The sequence below is a fragment of the Mustela putorius genome, unplaced genomic scaffold, assembly GCF_011764305.1.
Source record: "Mustela putorius furo isolate JIRA1106 unplaced genomic scaffold, ASM1176430v1.1 tig00001584_pilon_pilon_pilon, whole genome shotgun sequence".
NCBI classification, from domain to species: Eukaryota; Metazoa; Chordata; class Mammalia; order Carnivora; family Mustelidae; genus Mustela; species Mustela putorius.
In genome coordinates, this window is record NW_025421806.1 from 437,131 (window position 1) to 453,032 (window position 15,902).

Sequence of the window (15,902 nt, forward strand, 5' to 3'; positions counted from 1 at the left end):
GTGCAGTGTGAATGCAGGGTAGGGGGGCAGGGAGAACAGGACACTGTTACATGAAGACAGGCGAAGTTTCTATTCCCTCCACTTGAGCTGTCAGAAAGCCCATTTTCAGTTCTTTTTGTTAAAAACCAATGCTTCCTATGAAATGCTGCCCCCGCCCCACCCACCCCAGCCCCCAACCCCGCACGCTTGTGTGCGCATGTGTGTGTGTGTGTGTGTGTACACACAAGCTTGCAAGCATAGGCCTTTGAGGGTGTGTCAATCCCATAGCAGTGATGGGGCCAGGGGTGGGGTGGTGGGGTTTAGTGAGAGATCCTGGGCAAATAGGTCTTTGTCCCAGCCCCCAAGTCTTGAAAGCTATTCTGTCCATCCTTCTCTCTTCATGGAGGGCCTGCAGCCTCCTTCTGGCCCTGCCTCATAGGCTGGGAGCCCTGTTCCTGTGGGATGTCCCCCCACCCCACCAGCTAAGGGAAGTCTTATTCAACCCTATTGCTCTGCCCATCCCCTACCACTGAAAGGGAGTTCCTCCAGATGTCTAACCTCCTGCTGCAGTGGTCTTTCCATCCAAGAGGAGCAGCTCCCACTCCCGGCAAACTTAACCTGACTGGTACATGGCCTTTTTCTAGGTAGAGGTGTCCTCCCAATTCTTCTAGAAGCCAGAGGAGACCCCGGACTGGGGGTAGGGGATTTGGTGCTTGCACGCCAGTTTCTGTGAAGTTGTGCAGAGCCCATGTGCCCAAAGGGAAGATATGCACTTATCTGCTTCTTCCTCTTCCCCATTTGAAGGGCGGGGGACTGGTCCAGATGACTTTTGAGGGAGAAAGCCCAGGCCTTTTGCACCTAGAGGGTTGCTTAAGCCCAGGCCTGCATATATGTGTGTATACAAGCCCATGCCAGGCCACCAGGCAGCATGCAGGGCCCTCGGTAGGGCTGCACATCAGGGGCATGGGCTGTGGGATTCAGACTGTTGCCTCCCCCAGGCACCTCCCCACGGCCCACCCAGGCCCATCGTGGGAAGGCCCCCAGCTCCTCCACAACACGCCTGCACACACGTGCAGAAGGGCACGCACATGCTGATCTCAGGGTCCCCGCAGTGCAAGAGGCTGGCGGTGGGGGGTTTGAGCACTCAGAATCCAGGCTGCTGCCAAAATCCACTGGAATCTTGTCCCCCCCAGGCCCCCATCTCCGGCTGTGGAGGTCACATTAGCAGGTGCGGATACCCGCCCCCCCCAACTCACTCACACTGAGCCGCCTCCTTTTCCACAACCTCAGCCAGCGGCTAGAGCTGGGGGACTGCTCCCCCTGCCTTCCTCCTGGCCCCCCTCCCACTGGTGCTGAGCTTCTCCTGCCCCCTTCTATGGGAAGAGACGGGGCGTACATTTGGGTGGGGTCCTTTCCCCTGAACACTGGGGCTTGACCCTGGAGTGGGTGAATGTGTGGTAGCCCAGGAGGAGATAAGGCTTGAATCCTAAACCCAGGCACTCCTATGCCCCTCGGGGTGGGGGCATCAATAGCTGAGAGAAGGACCAGCTGTGGATTCAGAGAGAATGAGCCAGAGACAAGAAACAGAGATAGGAGGTAGAGACACCACAGGGAATGGGAGCCTGCCCAGTGGCCAGCCAGCCCCAGCCCCAGGAGCTGGCCCCTGACCCAGGCCCACCCCCTCCCCAGTGGGGGGTCTGCCGGGCCAGCTGCCAGGGGCCAGGCCTCCCTCCTCAGCGAATTACACCCCCCCCCCAACACACACACCCTCTGGACTGCTTAGGCCTCTGCCCCCGCCCCCACCGCCCACGCTGTCCAGGCTGCCTGGGCCTGGTGGGATCTGGGGGCCTCTTGGTCTCAGCCTCTCCTCCCCCTCCTGGAGCTTCCAGCCAGCCCTGACTGTCTCTCCAGGCACTCCCTCAGCCAGTGCTGCTCCTCCTTGCCCACCACATCCTTGTCTCTGTCTCTGCCTCTGCTCTCTCATTTTCTCTTTCCACCTCCAAGTGAAGGTGTCTCTTTCCCTTATTCCACCCTAATTCCTCTGCAGGTCTGAGGCCTCTAGAGTTCCCACACTTTTGAGTCCTTTAGTCCATGCTATCTCCTGTCCTGTGTCCTTGCCTTTTCTCAGGATGGGTCCTCTACAGCTGATGTGGGGAGAGGGAAGGGGGCGAGGCCCTAGGACAAAGTGTCTTTTCCCTCACACTGAGGGATTCTGGAGTCCATTACCTAGGCATACTAGAAGCTGTGGCCATGCCATAGATTAGGTGCCCTCCCGCAGATCCAAATGTTCCTGACCTCACCCAGGTCCAAGACCCTGGGTGGGTAGTGCAGGCCAGTGACTTTAGTTAGAGCTGGGCCCCAGCCAGGGGTGCTTAGAACCCCCCACTCTGACTCTGGATGTGGCAGGGATTCCTGAGGGTTGGGCCTGTGTAACCTTCTGCAGGGATACATAGGAGCTCTCCAAACTCACCCCCCCCCCCAGGTTGCACCTTCAGCTGGTCAAGGGCTGAGGGTTGGGGACATAGGGCATCAGGGACCTTGCTGGGGCTAGAGAGAAGAGTCTTGGGCCCTAGATCTTAAGCCAGACTTAGAAACTGAGTAATTGAGGTCCCTAAGCTGGAGCCTGTCACTGTGTCTGCCAGCGTTCCTGCTAGTGATTGCCAGCCTCTGTGGTGCCAGTATTACTGTGGGCTGCTGTTATTCTGTGTGACTGTCCATGTTACTAAGTCTGACTGTCAGCATCTCTGTGTTACTGAGGATGCACCTTCGTTGTTACTCTATGTGACTGTCAGTCTCATTGCGTTTTTGATTCTGGGGTTATTGTCACTGTGACTGTCTGTGTCAACAGGTATCATTGTCCCATTTGTTGGTGTCATTATTTGTCATGTCACTGTAATGACTGTTAGCACCCCTGTATGCCATTGTCAACTATACCCGTGTCATTTTCACTGGGTGTTGTTCTCACTGTGTAATGGTGTCTTTGTGTCACAGTGGGACAGTGACAGGAAATTGGGGGCCCAGGATTTGTCTCTTGATGCATCACCTGTGTATGTGTGTAATGATGGCACTGTGAGGTTCTGTGTCAGGAGAGGTGCTGGGCTCCTTGTGCTAACAGGAGTGTGGGCTGCTAGGTACTGGCCCCCTTCCTTGTTGGTAGAGTGTCTTCTGTTGCCTCCTCATCGTGCGGCTGGGGCTAGTGGCAAGGCTGGCCCATGCAGGGGTCTACAGAGAGCTTCAGCCAGTTTGCATGGCCCCTATCTGAGGCCATGGGATTTATCCTCCTGATCTATCCCAGAGCCATGGGGTGTGGACTTGGAAAATTCTTGGGGAAGATGCTCTTTGCCCTGGGATGGGTGGCCTGAGATGAGCTAGGGCAGGGTAGAGGTAGAGCCTGGATGCCTCTGGCCTCAGCTTCCCTACCTGGGAGTGGAACCAGCTGGGACTCTGAAGGAAGGGAAGAGTGAAATTGGCTTGGGGCTTTCTGGATCTGCAGGGGCAGAGATGGGGTGGGGTAGGGTAGGGTTTTAGTCTTCCCTTATCCCCTGGGTGCTGCACTTCTCGGTCTCCAGGGAGAAGCCTTGTAGCCTCCAGGAAGGCTGCACCAACAGCATCCTCCCTCTGCACTGGGGGAGGTAGGTGGGCTTAGAGAGATGCTCTAGGATGGGCACAGAGACCCTCTCTGGATCTGTCCCTTCCTCTGCCCTTGGATCTCTGCCCATCCCCTGTGGTTCCCATTTCTCTTTCTGGGTCTCCTCTCCCATTTCTCCCAATCTTGGTCTCTACTTGTCTCCTGGGTTTTGGCTCATGGCTTTCCCTCTCTGCCTCTCCGCTCCCCCCTCCCTGGGTCTCTGCCTTTGCTGGGTGCCCCCAGCCATGCGGTGTCTGTTTCGGTACCCCATCCCCCACTCTCTGCAGCACTCGCTCTCACTCTGCTCTCGGCAGCGCCGGTCTCCCATGGCTGCAGCCCCGTTGGCCCAGGGCCCGGCCCTTACAGTAACTCATCGGGCTGATGGAGGCGACTTTGATGAAGAAGCCACCCCTCCCCCTGAGGGGGCCTGAGTGTGTGTGTGTGTGTGTGTGTGTGTGTGTGCACACTCATGCCAGGCTGTCTTTTTGCCCCTGCACCCCCAACTGGGACCAGGAAGGAGCTGGGAGCAGAGGGCCACCCTGTCCCTCTTGGGTCCTAGATCTAACCTTGGTCCCTTCTGCTTCTGCTGGCCCTGGTTCCTGCCCCCTGTGGTAGGCAGTGGGTCCTGGCACTGAGGTAGTGTATCTTCCTAGCTGTAAGGACAAAGGCACGGACAGATAGCAGAGGTGGTGGGGCAGCATCTGAGAGCTGCCTGCAGGGGTTGAGGTGGGGAACCAGGTCGGTCTGTAGCCTCTTGCCTGCCTCTCTCTCTCCCTCTCCCTCCTTCCCTCCCTCTGAATTCAGTCCCTGGGTTCATTTCCTGGCCCCACTGCTCTCAGACTATGAACTATGACGTTGGCCATTGTCTTAACCTTCTAGGCCTGAAGAGTAGTTGAAGATAGGGGAGTGGCTGAGGGTCAGCAGGAGCCAGGCCAAGTGGTAGCTGAGGCCCTGGGAGTCACTGATGTGGGAGGAGGAACAGCCAAAGCCACCTGGGCCTAGAGAGACAAGCTGTGCCAGGGAGGGGCGGTCGGCGCACCTGCTGCTGGGGCTAGAGAAAGCCAGGTGCAGATGGGGAGGGCTTGCCTGGTGAGGGCTCAGTGCAGTCACGGGCAGGCAGGAGCCCCGTCCCATAAAGGAGCCCCCGGAAGTCAGATTCTTCCCAGCTCTCACACTCACTGCTACAGGCTGACACCCACATCTGTCTCCTCCCTGCTGTAGCTCTGTTTGCAGTTTCTCTGGCAGTTCTCTGGCTGTATGTCTGGCTGTTTGTCTGGCAGTGTTTCTGACAGTGTCTCTGGCTGTGTCTGGCAGTGTGTCTGTGTGTCTGAGTGTCCCTGGCAGTGTTCTTAGTGGTGCAGAGACTTCCTGACTGAGCATCTGGCTCTGGCTCTGGCTCTCCTTCTAGCTGTGTTTTTGGGTGGATGCCTGTTTGTGTCTGTCAGTTTCTTTGGTATTTCTCTGCTTGTGTGTCAGGCAGTTTCTCCGGTGTGGTTTCCAACAGTGTCTCTAGCTCCCTTGCTATGTCGATGCTGGTTTCTGTGCCTGGGTTTCTTGCTCTTTCTCTGGGGGTAGGTCTGCTTGCATCTGGCCAAGCCTTTTAAAGTATTTACTGGTGGACCCTTTGGTTGTGTGTCAATCTTTCTCTGACCAAGCCTCTGCCTGCTTCTCAGGTCCTAGCTACCTGCTTATCTGGCTTTACCTGACAGTGCCTCACGCAGTATCTCTAGTGTATCTCCAGCTGTGCATGCAGCTCTTTCTCTGGGACTTTGTCTGGTTGTTTTAGACAGTGTCTTGGCTGTGCGTCAGGCTGTATCCCTAATAGTACCACTTACTCTGCTTGAGTGTCTGGCAGTATTCCACTCTGGATCTCTCTTTCTGTCTGGTTGACGGGCCCCCTCTGTCTTCACACTGGGGTAGGAGAGTCCTGTTTGAGGCTTTTTTTCTGCAGGAAATTGTTACTTCTCTGCCCTCGGGTGTGATCATGTATTGGGGTAGAGTGGGGGGCAAGCAGTTGGAGCTACCCCACGAAGCAGGGCCACAGATGAGGGGACCCCTGGATCCAGCCTGGCTTCTGGGGATATCCTGACTGCTTTGTGTACCTGCAGAGGTGTGTGTAGACACAGTGCACATCTGGGCTGCGGGTCTCAGGCTCCTGAGGCATGTGTCTAGGGTGAAGGATGGGCTGGGGCCCCTGACAAGGAGTTACATGTGACATGCTCTCCTTCTCTCATGGTCACTGTACACTGAAGCGAAAGCAATATCTGACCTTGGTACCCTGCTGCTGTGAACATCCCAGAGCCCAGTGGCAAGGCTCACAGAGGGCTGGGGGTGCAGATATGAGGGGCTTTAGAGCATCAGGGTTTCAGGCCTTCTCCCAGGGGCGCAGCAGAGGACCTTCCATTCAAGGCAATAATAGACCTTCTGTTAAGTTCAAACATCACTCTTTTGGTTTGCAGTGCTTAGAGCTAATTAGCCAACCTCACCAGTAAAGTTTTTATTGTTGTTGTTTTTTGTTTTTAAAATGGCTATAGCATTACCCGTGTTCTATAACTCATCTGTGGTTGATGACATCCTACAGCCAGCAGCCTTATCGAACAACAAACCGCTATAGGTTGCCTCCTACCATCTTAGCTTGGCTCCAGATGCCAATAATGTTGCTTTCTGTTGCTTGAAAAAGAATCCTGAGCCCCATTAAGAAGGGCATTTGGGGTCAAGATACCTAGCCCTAGGGCTGGAATCACCCAGTCTTGCCTGAGAACAAGGAGGGCTCCCCAGGAGGTTCCTGCCTGGGCTGATGCTGCCCCTTCCTTTCCCCCCACACCCCCTCACCCCCATTTCTCCCAGCAGATGGCTGCTCCTGTCCCGTGGGCCTGCTGTGCTGTGCTCGCTGCCACTGCCGTCGTCTACGCACAGAGACACAGTCCTCAGGGTGAGTGCTGGAGGAGAGGATTCTGAGGGGTGGGGTGGTGCTCCCTGCTCACCCCCACCCAAAGCCAAGCATGAGCCCTCTGCGTCAGCTGTATGCATCCACCCAAGACCATATCCTGGCACGTTCTGGCTTGTCACATGTGAACACCCATGAGTCCTATGACACTGATATGCTGGTGACCCACTGATGTTGTTTTATACCCACAGTCCTCCAGTCACTCCACACGGTCCCATGCTGATGGTGTCTCTGGCTTGATGAGCTGTTCCTCTTCCTACTGGAGTGGGTGCGGGTAGAGGGTACAGGCAGGTGGGATGGGAGTTGGGGGCTGCGAGGGGTAGGGCCCTGTATAGTATCATTGAAATGGGATTTCATTTGAAATGGGGTTTGTGGGGGTGCAGTGGAAGGTACTGAGAGAGACAGAGGCCAAGACTTCTCCCTTATCCCAGAGGGAAGGTGGAGACAGAGGTGGCAGACTGAGAACAAGATGTGGGGATGGGCAGGGCGACCAGTGGGGGAGGGCTGGCATCCTGAGAAAAGGACGGGTCTGTCATCTGGAATGGTGGGAGGGGGCAGGGATTGCTCCGGTGGGGCCACTGGCCCCCCACCATTTGTCCAGGGAGGGCTCAGTTCTCCCCACAGCCCACAAAGCAAGAAGCTGCCCCCTGCTGGGAAACAGGTGCCCTCTTAACTTGACCACCAGAGCTCAAACTGCATTTGAGGCAACACCTCACATGGCTCCATCAGCATAAGGTCTGACCTTGAAACTCCTCAGACAAGTGCTGAGCTATATGGAGCTCTCCCCTTGGATGTGTCCTGCCCTCCACCACCCTTGGCTGGATTGGATAGAGGCAGAGAAGGTTGGGGCACTTCTGGGGCCCAGGCGCAGAGCACACGCTGCCACCCTCAAGACTGTGGGTTAGAGGAGGGCAATGAGTCAAGGCTCCTGTGCCTTCTTCCTTGTGAGACTGACACTGAGACCCAGAAAAAACCTAGCCCCCATCCCCCTGGGCTGCTCCCCAGTGGGCAGGGAGTGAAAGGATTGCCAGGCCAGCCCATTAACCCCCACCTGCAGTCAATCTGTCTTCAGCTTGTGTGCTGATCTAACTTGCTTGGACCTCTGGTGGCCACTCCCCCTGGCCTGGGCCCTGCTCTGTACTGTGGGTAAAGGCAGAGCCACAGGTGCCCAGGGGCTTGAGCAGTGAGTCCGCCTCTCTGAGAGTGGATAACTGTCCCAGTGCATTAAGCTGTGTTCTTGTGTGGGTGAGACCATGTTCCTGTTCGAATGCATTTCTCGGGTTGTATTCTTGGGGGCTGTGCCCTGCGTGTGACATTGTCTGTTCATGTGTGACTGTGCTCTTCATGGGGCTTTGTCCTTGTGGTTGAGACTGTACCCTGTATGACAGTTTGATAGTTTCTCCCTGTTTCTGTCTCTTTGCATGTTTGTGTCCCTGTTCAGTTGTCTCCCTTATGGGAGACTGTGCCTTTATGTGTCAGTTTGCCTCTGGGGGACATGTCCTCCCTGTGCATGTGTGTGATCGTCTTGTACTAGGTGTTAACCATCCCTGAACTGGGACTGGGTCCTTGTGTGGCTGTGACCTTGTGGACAGTTGTTCTGTGTGTGTTCTCCTTGTGGTGACTGTCTTCATCCTATGTGTGTGGTGATGTGAAGTTGCTTAGGACTCCCGGGGGACTGTTTCCGGCATGTGGTCCTCATGTGAGCCTGTGTGCACAGGTGTGAGGGAGCCATCAGCTCTGTCCTTCTGTGTTCTCCATGTCCATGACCTCATCCTGTCTCTGTCTCTCATCCTGGCTTCTAACAACCTTTTCACAGCTGATTCCTTTGGAGCATTTGTCACCGCGTCAAGGCCAAGAACCCCATCCTCCCCCTGCCGCTTGATTTAATTTCTGAAATGGACAGCACATCAGTAGGGGCACCCACAGGGCGGGAGGAAAGCTGTCCAGAGACAAAGGATTAAATCATTGCCATCTCTGGAGCTGTTTCGTGACTGTGTATATTGCTGTTGTTGTGTTGTTGCAGCATTTGTGACAGTGTGTGTCTTATGTGATTGTCATGTCACGTTGCTCCCTCTGTCTCTGCACTGTGGCCTGTAGTTGCCTTCTGTCATTGCGTTGTCATGTTGTCCTTCCTGCCCTGCCCTCACATTGTTGGTTTGTCTTTGTTGTTGTGTTGTGTTTCTGTTTGCTTGGTGAGGCAGACAGGGTGACTTGGGAGGGTTAGCTCATTTGTTGTGTTGTTGGGTGGCTGTTTCCTCATCTTGTGGCTGTACCTGCCCCAGAGTATAAAGAACCACATCGGGTCCAAGTCAGTTCCGAGCTGCTGCTGGTCAGTGTTGACATGTTGCCGCTGGGACCGTGGTGGCCACACCCCCTCCCCTTCAGTCAGTTTTCAGCCTCCTCCTCAGGCAGCTGGATGCAGAGTTTGTCCTAGTGGGGGGGGGGGGGCGGTGCAGAGAGGGGCTTGGCATGTTTCCTGGAAGCTCCAGGTTTTGACAGGGGAAGTTGGGGGGGTCTCAATGGCTAGGGCTGGTGGATTGGGGGAGCTCTATGGCTTGAGCCTTGGACACTGGGCCTCTGGTCAGGAGGAGGCCCCCTTTCAGTCTCTGGTCCAGCCTCACAGCTGTGGCCTCCAAGGCCCCCAGCCACCGCCCTTCCGCCGTTCATCCTTTGTTTGGCTGGTCCCAGGCCCCACAGATGAGTGGTCAAGGCTGGCTGGGATTCCTGCTTCCCTCTCCTCTGACAGGGGACAGGGACCGAGAGGCTCAGAGAGGGGCAAGACTGGAGGCAGGCAGCAGGGGAGAAACCTGACGCAGAGAGATCCTGGCTCAAGGAAGGGTGACAGAGGTAGCAGACAGGGACAGATGTTCCAGCACAGAGAAAAGCAGTACTGGGGAGGGGGCCCTGATGGAGGGAGGGGGTCGGCTGGTGACATAGGGGGATCCCTACCTCCTGCAGTCCTGGTGGTGTTAACAAGTCTAATTAAGAGGCCACTGGCCCAAGTTAATTGGCTCGTTAACAGGAATTGCCTCTGAAAATCCCCCAACTCAGCGGGGTGGCTCTCCGGAGGGGAGATGTAAGCAAGTGTTAACGAGGGATCCCGCAGCACCCCCCAGCTGTCCCCCTCCCACTTCGCTCTTCCCCTCCCATCCTCACTCCACAGATCTGGCCAAGACCAGGGAAGCATCTGTCCTTCCAGGCTTGGGGGGCAGGATGAGGAATGAGGAGATTAGATTCCCATCGCCCAGCTCTGCATGCCTGCCTCTCCTGCGTTTTCTGTAGATCAGTGTCTCCGATTTTCTGTGTCGTATTCACCTCCCCCACCTAGGGCTGCCTCTCGACAGGTGCTCCCTCCCACCCTTCCACTCCAGTCTCCTGGGTTCAGTCCATCACGCCTGGGTTGCGGAGGCCAGGGCTGGGGTTTGCTTTTGGCTCTGACAGGCCCCTCCTGGGGGCAGGAGAGGAATGGTCAGAGAGCTCTCTGGCCCCAGCACTCCCCCGCACCCCTCCCAACCCCAGCAGTTCCTGTCTCACAAAGTTGATAGCTGCTAGGAGTTCTCTAGCCCTGGATCTCCCTGCTGCTGCTGCCCAAGCCCTGGATGGCTGAAGTGGGCAGGTTAGGGGCAGCTTGTCAGAGGGTCCAGAGTGGGAGGGAGAGAGGCAGGACAGGAGACAAAGATGGGGACAAGAGACAGAGAAAGGAGTCCAGAAGCAGGGCCCCTCAGCTCCAGCTTGCCTGGGTAGCAGATGTCAGTGATTGGGGCTGGGTCTGTAGGTGGCGAGAGGTTAGGGTCATGGGGGTCAAGAAAACTTTCTAAAGGACCTAGTGACTGGAGGTGAACTGGGTCTTCACTGAGATTTAACCCCTCCCAGCATTCAATACACACTTTCTCCCACACACATACACACAGAAGATCACACCCCTTCACACACAAAATACCCAGACATGTGCGTGCGTGCACGCGTGCGTGCGCGCACACACACACACACAATTTGGAGACCCTCACAACACACACTCCTCATCTCCTGACACCCACCTCATCAGACACAAAGCCTCTTGGCCTAGACTTCTCATCATAGGCTCTCATCTGCTCACATTCACTTGGTGGTGCTGGGCCAGGCTGTGACCTGTGACTCTTGCCCTGTGCTCTCCCTGCCCCCAACAGAAGTACCCCACGTGCAGTACGAGCGCCTAGGTTCAGATGTGACTCTGCCATGTGGGACAGCAAACTGGGATGCAGCAGTGACTTGGAGGGTAAATGGGACAGACCTGGCCCCCGACCTGCTCAACGGCTCTCAGCTTGTTCTTCATGGCTTGGAACTGGGCCACAGCGGCCTCTATGCCTGCTTCCACCGTGATTCTTGGCACCTGCGCCACCAAGTCCTCCTACATGTGGGCTGTAAGTGTTGCTCCCAACCCCTCATCTGACCGCCTCCCCTCACCCCCGCCCCACACTAAAGAGGTTTGTCAGTGAGGCTTAGACCCTTGGCCCAGATCCAGTCCTCTTCCTTTGGGGCTGGGGATACTGTAGCACCCTGACCCTTGCCCTCTGATCCTTTCCTAACCTCTTCTGACCTCTGAGCCCACTGTTGCCCACAGAATCCAGACCCCCGGGCATTTTGCACGTGTATCTCCCCCACCACCCCCCAGTGATCTGTGAGATCCAGAAATCCTGTTCCCTCTGACAAGATGGGCAGAGGAGGGCTAGCAGGGCCGGATCCTTCTGGGGCCTGGGAAGGAGGAATTGTAGGGTCACAGCTCCCAGCTGGAGAGACCCTACTCTGTTGTGCGCTCTTACAGGGGCTGGCTATGCAGGTAGAGGAACAGGCACTCTGGGAGGCTCCAGGGAAGAAAGAACACTTCCTGGAGTGGGAGGCGCATGGAGATTGGGAGATTTGGAGGATACATTGACAAAGTCACCTCTGACAGACACACCTCTGACAGAGACCTAAGTGCAGCTGTAGGCCTCAGAGGCTGGGAGGGCATGGAAGGGCCACTTGTACTGGTGGTGGAAGGTATCTAAAGGAGAGGGTGGGGAAAATCAGGAGCCTAGAAGCTAGGGAGTGACACAAGCAGGGTCATCATGTCCTTAAGAGATCCTTCTCATGGTGGTGAAGAGAGACAGGTTGGATGGTGGCTGTGCGAGGGCAGGAAGGAAGCTGTTGCTGGATGCAGGGGAGATGATGAGGATTGGGCACCAGGGCGTGGAGTCGGGGCAGTTGGGAGGGGCTGGTTGGACCACCAGAAGTTGGTGGTGCATTGGAGGTAGAGAGGGCAGGAGCGTAGAGAGCAGGGGAATCAAGACAGCTGGTGCTACCAATCACTGCAACAGAGGAAAGGTGGAAGGGTCTGTGGAGGAAAAGATGGTGTATTCTGGGGGCACCTGGGTGGCTCAGTCAGTTAAGCATCTGACTTTGCTTTCAGCTCAGCTCAGGTCTTGCTCTCAGGGTCCTGAGTTCAGGCCCTGTGTTGGGCTATATATATATATAGTGTGTTCTGTTTGGACAGTAGTATGCAAGTCATCTTATTTCGGATTTCCCTAGAATCAGATCCTAAGATGAAGAGTGTGTATGCAAGTAGTTTATTTGTCAGGTGGCAGAAATACCATAAGGAAATGAGAAAGTGCTTGAAAAAGGAAGTTAAGGGGACCAATAAAGATGGAGTTATCCATTTATCTTCTGGGCAACTGCAGCTTTGCCCTGCAGGGACTCTGAGGGCCCAGGCAGGACATGGACCTGGGAGGTCTCCCCCCTGAGCAGTGAGGGAGATCAGAAGTTTACATACTGCTCATGTAACTCCTGCTCATCCTTGGTTGAAGGAGTCTCCTGGGGTGGGGGTGGGGATGCTTTAATTCCCCTACACTTTTGGCTTGATGCCTCAGCAGGCAATGCAGATTTTAGTGACCAATGAAAGCTCTTAGGCACATAAATGCAGAAGAGGGCGGTAGGTATGGGCCAGGGATCTGCTAGGGCATCGCCAACATTTGCTGTAGATATGTTGGGTTGGGGTCCTCGGGGGACAGTGGGAGTTGATGGCTGTAGTCAGTGGATCTGAGGATCTGGGGCCTGGGCTGAGGATGAGATGAGAAAGGACATGGAGGGAGTAAGATGGCCAAGAGTAAGAACTCTCGGATGAGAAGAAAAGAGGACCCAGATCTGGGCCCTGAAGATCATCACTTTATAAAGGATTGATGGAGAGAGATGAGCCACAAAAAGAGATAAGAAGGAGCCAACAGGAAGATATGCAGGCTATGCAGGAAGATAGAAGGAAAAGTGAGTGAATGTGATTCAGAAGAAAGGTTTGGAGAAGTTGGAATGAGGAGCTTCTCAGTGTTGCTGAGGGTCAGCTGGACAGGCACCCACCAACAGAATATTCTGAAAAAAGTTCCATTTCTTTTTTCCTTGAGCCAAAGATTCACGTTTCTCTGGCCTCACCCCATATGGGGGATGCACCCCACTTTCTGAGGGTGGTTTCTTTATTCCCTGGGAGCTGCTGAGGGAAGGAGATACATGAGCAACCTGGGAGCAGGCCCTTTCCCTGTTGTCAGGAGACTGGCATGGACAGCATGAGAAATGTTAGACTGAAGGACTGCTCATGGTCATCCCCAAAACACTTACCCACTAGTGGGGGTAGAGGAGGTGTGAAAATAGTTTTTTTTTTTTTTTAAGATTTTATTTATTTATTTGACAGACAGAGATCACAAGTAGGCAGAGAGGCAGGTAGAGAGAGAGAGGAAGGGAAGCAGGCTCCCTGCTGAGCAGAGAGCCCGATGTGGGGCTCAATCCCACGACCCTGAGACCATGACCCTGAGACCATGACCTAAGCTGAAGGCAGAGGCTTAACAACTGAGCCACCCAGGGGCCCTGAAAATACGTTTTAATGGGGATATTCCTTTTCACACAGAAGAGCCTTCCTGTGTTTAAACTAGAAAGATAGCAATCATAGCCAAGTGTCTTAGTTGCAAGCCAGGGGTGGAATGACCCCTGTCGGCCAGCTTGAGAAATACGGGACCAACCTACCTGAGTTCTCCTGGGCCCACCACGACGTCTGTTGGAAGTGGAACACTCAGCCTAGCCCCATGTCCTTACACACAGAAAAGTGCCATGGAAAAAGCATGAGACCAATTTGACACCCCTCTTTTCTCGATTTGAGTCCTAGAAGTCCTTAGGATGGACAAGACTGGCCATAATGGCTAGAGCTTGGTGACCCTAGGCCGTATTCCTAATGACTTGATTTTTGAAAGGTCGTTGTAGGGAAATTGGGTCTAGAAGTGATGTCTGTGGTCTGTACCCACAGGACATGCCCACAGCTGCCCCGTTGTGACCAGAGGCCAGACCTTTTACAGTGCTGACCACTCCCAGGGCTCTGCCCGTCAGAGGAGAGCTGGCCATGAATTGGCTGTAGCATTAGTAACAGGTACTTATCTCTCATTACCTTATTTCCTTCTAAAGAGCTGGTCAGAGGAACAAGGGACGTTAATCATGATTGTCTCAGTCACTTTATATTAGTAACAAGAGACTGGGTTTGGCAACATTCAATATCAAATTATTCTTCTAGCCAGCACTCAGAGAATAGGACAGAGTTACCCCTGATTTGTGAGTCAAATTATTTAATATTTATCTGAAACATTTAAGATTTTCATGTTTCTATTTCCAGGGGAAACTGATCATAAAAATATCCTATTGAAAGTCCCCTTAACCAGACTGATCCCTGAACTGCTTTCTCCCAGTCCACCTTCCCACCCCCTCGCTGGTGGCTGCTCAGACAGGATGTGCCCACATCAGGAAACAGGATCACCTGCTTTCCTTCAGTAGCATCCTTCGGTTTACTAGACACTGCTGATTCAGTGTCTTTCTGGTTTTAAGCTAAAACAAATCAGAGTGATTTACTGATTTGACATGGACAGTTCCTTGTCCAGTTTTTACATATTTGCATTTGACTGGTCAGGACAGGAACTTCAGAAACCCTGGTGCAGCGCTGCTTCCCCCTCAGCCCTGTTTGCTGAGAAGGAAAGAGCAGCTTGTGGATGAAGATGTCTGGGGGGAAAAAAGACAGGTGGGAGACAGGAGAGGGGCATCTGGGAAGCCGGGAGTTGGGGTGCCTTAAGAGATGTCATGGTATAAGGCTTTGATGCCAGACAGGAGGAGTGTGGGTGGGGCCCAGGCAGGGCTGGAGCTGGAAGGGTCACCCTGCCCCACCCAGCCTGAGCTGGCCTGGCCAGGGGTGTGGGCAGCCTGCCCCTCCTTCTCTCGGAGCCGCTGGGCAGGCCTTGTGCGTGCTGGGGGCTCCAGCCCAGGCGGGCTGGCGAGATGAGAGGAAAAACATGCGGTTTGGTGGGATGGACATGGAAAAACAAGCCAATTAGGAGGAAAACAAACAAACCCTGGGCCAGCGGGGGCACACGCACACACGCACACATGGCCCCGTGTGGGACCCAAGGATGTCCTGCCATAGGCTGCCACAGTCACTTGGGCATTTCAGGAGCCCCCAGAAGGGGCAGCTTGGGATGCCTGGGCATCCAGGAATATGTCTTTATGCCCAGAGAATGACCTGCGTAGGAGTTTTTGCTCACACACAGCCTCTAACATGTTCTCATGTGGTGGTCAGTTCATACGTGTGGACACACTTGGAATTCCAGGCACTTTCCCACACCCACAGTTTGAAAAATATGTTCAGGCTTCAGCTTCATCTCACATACAGTGTTTCAGGTATGGAGTCGTGCTGTTCCCTGTGTTCAGACATGATGGCGTACTTACACATATTCTCAGAATGCCTCAGCCCCTAGGCCGGACCCATCCAGGCGGTCCTGAGATCAAACAGCCCGCCCAGAGTCCCACACAAATGCAGTCTGCAGTCACACACAGCCAATCGCACGGTTACACGCTTGCCCAGGATTTTAGTCACATGCATGAAGCCTCTCAGAGTTACCAGACAGCCTCACAATTGCCATGTCTTAAAAGCAGCTTCTTCCCCATCTTGCAGCCCACTCATAACAGGCCTGATCGCACACTGTCCCACAAACTCACACTTGGTCTCTCACAGCACCCCTACCTCCGCCCACCCGGCCCCTCAGCTGGGCTCCAGCTGCAGCAAGTCACTCCTTTTCTTCCTTTCTTTGTTTTTCTTTCCTCCTTTTCCCTCTGAGAAACCTGGTCCCTGTCAGGAAACCCAAGCCCTTCCCTACTCAGGGCCCAAGGCCAGGCAGGAGTAGCCAGATGAGAGACAGAGCCCTGCCTGGCCCCCTGGTCCCCCATGACCTGCCCAGTCAGAGAGAGGAATTGGTTTGAGGGGGAAGCTGGTCTTATGGGAGAGGATGGTCATGGGGGAATGGAGGGGACTGGTCAGTG

General features: G+C 54.7%; 1 protein-coding gene across 3 annotated transcripts in view; it reads left to right on the top strand.

Moving 5' to 3' along the window:
* Window positions 1-15,902, top strand: part of CNTFR (ciliary neurotrophic factor receptor) — a 38,274-nt gene that overhangs the window by 13,808 nt on the left and 8,564 nt on the right. For all 3 annotated transcript variants that reach the window (XM_013053705.2, XM_004747436.3, XM_004747434.3), the window contains 2 exons: window positions 6,458-6,539; window positions 10,721-10,954. In XM_013053705.2, the coding sequence (XP_012909159.1) occupies window positions 6,458-6,539; window positions 10,721-10,954 (316 nt within the window). The remainder of the gene's footprint in view (window positions 1-6,457; window positions 6,540-10,720; window positions 10,955-15,902) is intronic.